General features: G+C 52.9%; 1 protein-coding gene across 1 annotated transcript; it reads right to left on the reverse strand.

Moving 5' to 3' along the window:
* Positions 1-3428: 3428 nt before the first annotated feature.
* Positions 3429-6010, reverse strand: KLF2 (KLF transcription factor 2). The gene is made up of 3 exons (XM_062596436.1): positions 5889-6010; positions 4759-5656; positions 3429-4355 (listed from the first exon to the last, which is right to left on the reverse strand). Exons 1-3 carry the CDS (start codon positions 5961-5963, stop codon positions 4180-4182), a joined length of 1149 nt encoding a protein of 382 aa, XP_062452420.1. The 5' UTR covers positions 5964-6010; the 3' UTR covers positions 3429-4179.
* Positions 6011-8069: the final 2059 nt, after the last annotated feature.

Consider the following 8069-nt stretch of genomic DNA (forward strand, 5'->3'; position numbering starts at 1 on the left):
CTTACTTAAATATAGCAAAGAAATTGCTGGCGCTTGGGATTCTGGCTTCGAAAATTAAATTTAAGAAAAGCCTAACAGCCACTCTGTGTTATAGGTGCACAAAATAGCTCTGGAAACCACAAAGCTGCGACCACAGAAAACCACAGAGCCACACGATCCTGTAATTTGAAGAAAGGACAAACTTTTTTTGGCTCTTCTTGTGGATGGCGGACCAGCGCGTGGAGGGAGCAAACGTTTCCAGGCCCTGTTGCAAACGGCTCGGAGGAGCCGCGGGCTCGCGCGTGCCGCCGGCGCTCCCGGCTCCGCGCGCGGGAAGCTCTGGCCCGAACCGAAGCTGCTGCGAGCTGCCCCTGCAACTTGCTCCCGCCGCTCCTCTGCCCCGCGGCCCCTTTTTGCTGAAATACGTGAAGAGGTTTATTAAAAAGATTTTTTTAAAAAAAAGAAAAAAAGCTGGAACGGCCGTGCTCTGAAAGCTGGCGGGGCGGGAAGGGGCTCGGGCTCGGAGGCAACTGCTGCAGCTTTCACTGGGAGCTGGCGGCAGGATTTCTTCGCTTCTGTGCTGAGCTGCTCTATCTAATCTGGCAATCTATCTTGCAAGTGCACTGAGCCCATCGCTGCGGTATCTTGTAAGAATATGTGTGAAAATCTTGTTTACAACGGACTCGATGTTTCCTCCTATCGGGTTTGACTAAGACTTTTTTTTTTTTAATTATTTTTTTGGGGGGGGGGGGGTTACGCTGAAAACAAATCCAGGCCGCCGCAGCCTGCGAGGAAGGCCACGGACCTTCGCTGCGTCCTCACGGGAAGAGGTCCGGGGAGGGGGTTTCACGTAAGCTGGAGCAGAATCACTTCAAACCTTCAGCCCGGCTGTCCCGTTACTAGAAAACATCGCCAAGTTGGAGGTTTCCTGCCAGCCAAGGGGGGACCCGATAGACCAGTGGGATCACCCGATAGATTAGCGCAGCTTTGGACGTCCTGATTTAAGGCAGTTAAAAGGGGGGGGGGGGAAAGACAAGTTGACAATTAGTCGTAATAGAGCGCGAGAAGAATGAGCTCAGCAGCTCGCTCTCTGCCACACCATTATCTAGAGATTCAAGGATCTGCAGCTTCCTGTAAAGACCACAGAGAAGTTGTCGTATGTGCCGTACCTCCAACAATTAAAATTAAAATGGGCTCTTAGCATTAGCATTTCGTGCCCCTATATTCTCCCCATACACGAAGTGGTCTGAGGCCTGTATTTTGCATATATATGCATGCACGTCTATATATTTATACACGTGCAGGTATAACAGGATGGCTTTGTCCTGTTTGCAGTTGAGTTGCACCAAATACAAACGCAGGCGGCTCCTTTTCACATAGCGAGCAGCCCGTAATAGGTGGCGTCTGCGCTGTTCATCGCGATTTGACCGCTGTTTGGGTACGTGGCGGTAAGCAGGCACCACATGCCCTTTCTGCAGCCCTTCCAGCGAAGGCGAGCGCCGGTTGCAGGGTGTGAACGTCGCGGCTCTCCTGTTTGCCGGAGCGGAGGGAATTCCAGCCGTGCCTGGGCGGAGGACGCGCGGTGCACGCGCGCGCAAGCCGTGCACGCTATTGCAGGCGGTGCAGCCACGCGGGTTGCTTCCAAGCTTGGCGAATGCAGTAAAAGCTTCCCTCTGCGTGCACCGTTTGCAGCTGCTGCTCCGGCTAAAGCTGTGTTTCACCTGTGCAATTTGGGAGAACACGCGAGCGGCCCAGGCTGCCGGGCTGCCAAGCCCCGTGCCCTGCCTCCGGTAGAGGCCAGCGTGGGAAGCGGCGAGCAGGACGAGCCCGGCCCGATGCGCCAAGCGTGCGTCCTGGAGCCTCCCGAGCCGGGCGTGGGACCGTGCAGCCGGGGGGGTGGCGGCACCCGGCGCGAGGAGGTGTCACACCTCTGGGTCTCCCTTAATTACGTCACGAAAGAGGGAAAGGTGTCTCACGGTAGCACTGAAACTGGGGCATGGCTAAAAACACTTTCGAATTGTCAGAAAGGACGAGGGAAAGCCAGTGCAAAGGTAAGCATGAGGCTTAATTTCAAAATCATGTTCTTCAGGCTCTGAACACCATAGGGCTTGCTGAAATACGAAAATCTTCAGCAATGGGGAAAGAGAAGGAAATACCTAGAACTGTTGCAACAATGAGCGTGCTAATTTTAGACCATCTTTAAGTCATCCTCACTTTCTGGAATTATATTGTGCAATATATTTTTTTTCTAGCAAATAAATGAGTTTTGTTTTTAATGAAGAAATGCTAAATCTCCCTTATATTTCACTTTGAAAGCACTATAAAAGTGAAATGTGGAACTCATTCTTCCATGTCAATGATTAGAAGCCCAAAATACATCTGTTCCACATGAACAACTGCAGACTTTGCTTTCACAGAAGAATAGCTGTATTTGTTGTTAGTGTGAATGTATTCCTGTTGATTTCATTCTCGTGAATTCTAACTCGTAGAGTCACAACCTTGTTTAAAGTCCTAACTATTGAGTTTTTTAGTATCCAGATGTTCAAGAAAAATACTCTGATACCAAGCTCAGTCTGCATGCTTAGGTAACCCTGGGTTTGTTTTAGAAGTAGCACGCCTTGCTGCTAAACTGTTGCTGTAAAAACAGAGGATCCTCATTAGAGTTTCAGACTAATTGCATAGACAAAGTGCTTGGAGTTATGCTCTCACTTAGAGCTGCAGAAAAACTTTTAGGGGGCTTCATTTGACTTGCTGCAGTTGTTTGCTGCTATTGCAATATCCACTTTGTTTCAAATGAGCGAGTTTTCAGAAACAGGACCGCTGGCTAACTTATTTTCCTCCAAAACAATAAATACCTTCACTAGCGCCTGAAATCTAGATATGATTCAACCCTCTTAAGCAAATTTGTGTTTTAGGAATAAGTTATGAAGGTATTTTAAACTGTGTTGTGAATTTATGTTTAAATTCCACTACTGTTCTATTGGAATTTTGCACTGAGCTCTTGAGAGCAAGGATAATTTATGTACAAGGATGCCTTAAAATAAGCCTCCGTAATTACAAAAATGCAGTGTTTAAATTTATAGTAAAAACCCACACACTGCTGGCAAAACTATAACTGCATCTGGAAAACATTAAGGATGCTATTAAAATAGTCTAGCATAAACTAGAAATGAGACTGAAATTACAGTGTTGCTTACTTAACCATTTTTAGGAAGTATATTTTGACTGTGATCTACTCTCCTATTTGATTTTTTGATAAAACACTCTATTGTATCTTGTTTACCACCGAGAATGAAGTGTGTACTTTGTTATCTATTTTAGAAAAACCCATAGCTCAGCTTTTTAAGTGTCTTGCTACAATTGTTGATAACTTATAAAACATACCCAGGTGGTGGTTGGTCTAGCCATCACAGAAAAAGTAACAGGGAGCTCTCAAAGGAGAATAAAAATCACAGCAATTAAAAACGTATTTTATTAAAAAGATGAAATGTTTTCAAACATTGAAAAATTATGTTTTTATAAAAACAGAAATAGGCAAAATACCCATTTGTCTTCTATTTACATATACAATATTTCTCATTGTATAAAACTATTTACAATATATAAAAAATTAGACAGTAAAATAGGTTATTTTCTTACAAGACATCAAGCCCTGTACTTCTAGTGTAGATCATGGCAAACAAGAATATTATTGCACCTGTGAAACAAACAGTCTAACAATAGGAGTGTTCTCTTAGCCATGCCTTCAACTGAGATCTAAAATAACATCGGTAGCTACAGTAACATTCATTTTATCTCCTCTAGGGTCAACTTCAGGCAGTTTCCATACAAACATTGTCTCGTAAAGCTTAGGACTGGGCAATCAGAATTGGGGGGGGGGAGAAAAAAAAAAGAAAAAAAAAACAGTATTTACAGCTTCTTCTATACAATCTGTATGGAGTCTTATGGAGTTTCCCCTTCACTGAAGCTGTATAAATAACCCCCGTCCTCCCCAACGGGCTGGGCAGGTACATGGATACAGTCACATCAATTTGTCTTCAGGAGATGACCGGCTAAGTCTCCTCGTGTCAAATCCTCCTCCGCTTCCACCGTGAAAGCGTCGGTGCCGCCATACGTAGTACCAGCTACAGGCTTTGGAACGACTCTGCACCTGAGCAGTTAAATATAATGTTCGCTGTGGGCCGGGGAGAGCCTCGAGGGCTACATGTGCCGTTTCATGTGCAAGGCCAGGTGGTCCGACCTGGAGAAGGCCCGGTCGCAGAGGTGGCACTGGAAGGGCCGGTGGCCCGTGTGCTTGCGATAGTGACGGGTGAGCTCGTCGGAGCGGGCGAACTTCCAGCCGCAGCCTTCCCAGTTGCAGTGATAGGGCTTCTCACCTGGGGAGAAAGCACAGCGAGACGGCACTCAGCGCCGCGCTCCCACACGCGCGCGCGCAACCGCCGCCAGGCCCCTTTCCCACACGGAGCTCCACGGCTCCTTCGGTTGACTCCCGAGCCCTTTCTCAAGGGGGTCTGGTGAGCCCGTGCTAGCCGTTCCCTCGCCATCCCCTACCCGGAGGGGAGTCCCTAAGAAAGGGAGCAGTGACGAGCTGTTAAAAAAAGCCACATGTCTGCGTGCAGGAGGACACTTAGACATTACAGCGCTCAACATTTGTGGTATCTCAACGGGGTTTGCTCCTGCAGCTTACAGACACTAGAGGGTTAACGCTCAGGCCGCATTCGGCTCGGAAGCTATCTCACCGCTCACGCACCAGCCCGGGGAGCACCCGCCCGTGTTTACCTGTGTGTGTCCGGAGGTGGGCCTTCAGGTGCGAGCTCTTGGTGTAGGTCTTGCCGCAGCCCGCGTAGGTGCACGTGTGAGTGGCCGTTCTCTTCCGCGGCCAGGAGCGCCGGCCTCTCTTTGGCTTGGAGTCCAGCAGCTCCAGAGGGGACGACGGAGGGGTGAGCACGCCGCGGGGCGCCGAGGGTTGTAAGGGCAGGCTGTCCTCGAACAGGCCGAACTGGGAGGTGCTCTGGTACTGGAGATGGGGCTGCGGGTGGTGGAAGCCGGAGGGCGGGTGGTAGCTCGGCGGGAAGGGGACGGACGAGGGGCACATCATCGGCGCGTGGCAGTCGTTCACCATGAGGTCGTCGGGGCTCAGCGGCGGCGTCTCGGCCCCGGGGATCTGAGGGGAGCTGGCCACCCGCGGCTGCTCGTAGGCCAGCATGCAGGTCGCGTTGCCCTCCTGCTTGATCTTGGGGCACGCCTGGGGCACCAGACCCAGCACCGGCCCGTAACTGTCCATGTCGGGCTCGGGCTTGATGTTCTCGACGAACTGCGGGCCCCCGAAGTTGGGTGTCACGAAGAAGCGCCCGTGGACGCTGCTGGGAGGGCAGAAGCTGGAGTCCATCTCAGACCTCATCATCTCCGGCACCATGCTGGCGCCGTAGGGCGGGGGGCTGCCCTGCTCCAGGGCGCTGTAGCATCCCGGCGACGGGTTGCCCTGGTAAAAGCCGCCGCCGTCCCCGGGGGCGGCGGGATAGTCCCCGGCGGTGGTGGCGGCCTGGCCGTAGCCGTCGCTGCTGCCCATGGAAAGGATAAAATCCAGCACGGTGTTGAGATCTTCGTCCTCTTTGCGGGGCGAGAGGCCGCCCCAGGCGCCGGCGGGGGCTTTGGCCTCCGGCTCACACTTCCACCTCTGGGGAAGAGAGAAAAGCGGGGAAGGTTAGAGCCGCTCGGGGAGAGGGCAGTGCGCCCCCGGGGATGGGGGGGTGGGGGGGGAAGGAGCGGGCTCCGCCGGGGTGGGCGCCGCGACGGGGCGCCCACCAGTGCGCTGAGCGGCGCCGGCCTCAGCGCGGCGCGGGCCGGGGGGGTGTCGGTGGTGTTGGGGGGGGTGGGTGGGGGGTGGTGGGGGGGAGGCCCGGACTCACTTCGTGGAGCGCTTTCTCGCGGCAGGGGCTGGCGAAGGTGGCGAAGGAGGGCAGGATGGTGTCGCTGAGCGCCATGGTGCGGGACGGGACGGGACGGGACGGGCGGCGCGGCGCGGCGAGCCGCCCTCCGCCGCTTATAACGCGGGCGCGGGCGCCCCTCAAGCCAATTGCAGGGAGCGGAGGAAACGCGTCCCGGACGGGGCGGGAGGCAGCGGCTCGGGCGCAGCCTAAATTTAGCCCCGGTATAAAAGGACGCGGCGGCGGCGGCGGCCCCCAGCCCGAGCGGGGCGGAGCGGAGCGGAGCGGGGCCGAGCCGAGCCGGGCCGGGCCGAGCCGAGCCGCTGCCGCGCTTCGCCTCAGCGCGGGGCCCGGGGAGGCCGCGGGGGGCCCTGAGGGGACCCTCCATGACATGAGGGGACCTTGGGAGGGTCTCTGCCCCCCCCTCCCCCGCGGGACACTGGGGCCTCCGTGACATGAGGGGACCTTCCAGGACCTGAGGGGACCTTGGGGGGGTCCGTGTCTCACACACGCACCCTGCAGGGCGCTGAGGGACCTCCGTGGCATGAGGAGATGCTGAGGGACCCTCCAGGGGATGAGAGGGCCCCAGTGGGTCTCTGCCCCCCCCCCCTTGTGGGACACTGGGACCTCCGTGGCATGAGGGCACATTGAGGGACCCTCTGTGTGATGAGGGGACACTGAAGGGTCTCTGCCCCTCCTCCCCACCCAACCAGGATCTCCATGGTATCTCCATGACATGAGGGGACACTGACGAATCCCTTGTCTCAAGCCCTGGGGACGCTGAGGGACCTCCATGAGACGATGGGGCCAGAGAGCCCAGGGGACAACACTGAGGGGCCTTCTGTGACATGAAGGGCTGCTGAGGAATCCCTGCCCTTGGGGATGCTGCGAGGGACCTCGTGCCAGGGAGGACCTTGAGTGGAAAACTCATGTTTGAGCTGGTGGAGAGGAGAGTGGGATGGACGGAGCTGAAAGAGGGAGGTGTGACAGCCACAGAAAGCGGGGCAGACGCGCCCCATGCACCAAGAAACGCACCGGTAGACCCTAGACCTTCTCTTGTGGTCACCCTCAGGTCCCATGGTCCCATCTCAGCACTGATGGAGGGGATGCCTCACTCCTGAGGCATCTCCCTGTGAGGAGGATGCTGGAGACTGGCAGTTAATGGAAGTTCAGGTCTCTAGCAAAGTTTTAATTTGCTGCACAAAGTTTGACAAAATCAACATTTCCCTGTGACATTATGAAAAAAAATAATGCAAGTATCTTCTGCGATCGCCTATGACTTCAGCCAAATTACAGTCCTGGGCTGGATTTTCAGTAGAAACGATTACTCTCCTCCCCTACTTTTGCGTTTAGCTTAGATGCCCAGACTGAAGGAGCTATCCTCCAACAATTTTTGATAGTGTGCCCCAGCCTCATGTTTTTGACAGTCACTGCTGCTTGGCAGGCATCCAAGAACAAAAGAGCAAAAGTGGCAATTCTTAAAGCAGAAAAAATGATGCTCTATCACAGATCAGACTGATTCTTTGAGAGGCTGTTCAGAGAAAGAGCTGTGCTTTCCCTTACCTCCTCCATACTTCCTTTGCAGCCACTTCTAAAAGGATTTCTAAGTGAGTTAGAGGATCAGAAGAGCGTAGGAGAACAACTCTCACTTTTATGCCTTCGGTGCCCCACGAGGGGAAGGAGTGATGGGCCTTGATGGATTCTGGTTCTCAGGAGCATTTTGAGCACGTACCTGAGACCCTGGATTGCGGCTGGATGCAGCCGTCGCAGGCAAGCACGGTTGCTAGGGTGAGCAAATGATCTTTACAATAACTGCACATGTTTTAAAATAATGAGTATCTCTTGTCTAACTTTCTATACTTTTTATTCTAAAAGTTCACAGGATGGCCAGGAGGAGCAGCCAAACTTCTGTGACTGGAGCAGAATCAATACACTGAATGCATGGTAACGAAGTACACAAAGATGTATGACTCATAGCTATGTAATGTCACACTTGTGTAATCTTTAAATGTAAACTCTTTTCCTCTAATAAAATGTTAGTAAGTGTACAATACGTATATATGGCACTGTGAGTCAGCCAAGAAAATATACTCTGATGAATTCAGAATGAATGTGAATGTTCCCTTGATAACACACCCTGAAAGTCTGTGTCAGTTTATGTTC

This window comes from Rhea pennata, chromosome 27 (genome assembly GCF_028389875.1).
Source record: "Rhea pennata isolate bPtePen1 chromosome 27, bPtePen1.pri, whole genome shotgun sequence".
In the NCBI taxonomy this organism is placed as follows: Eukaryota; Metazoa; Chordata; class Aves; order Rheiformes; family Rheidae; genus Rhea; species Rhea pennata.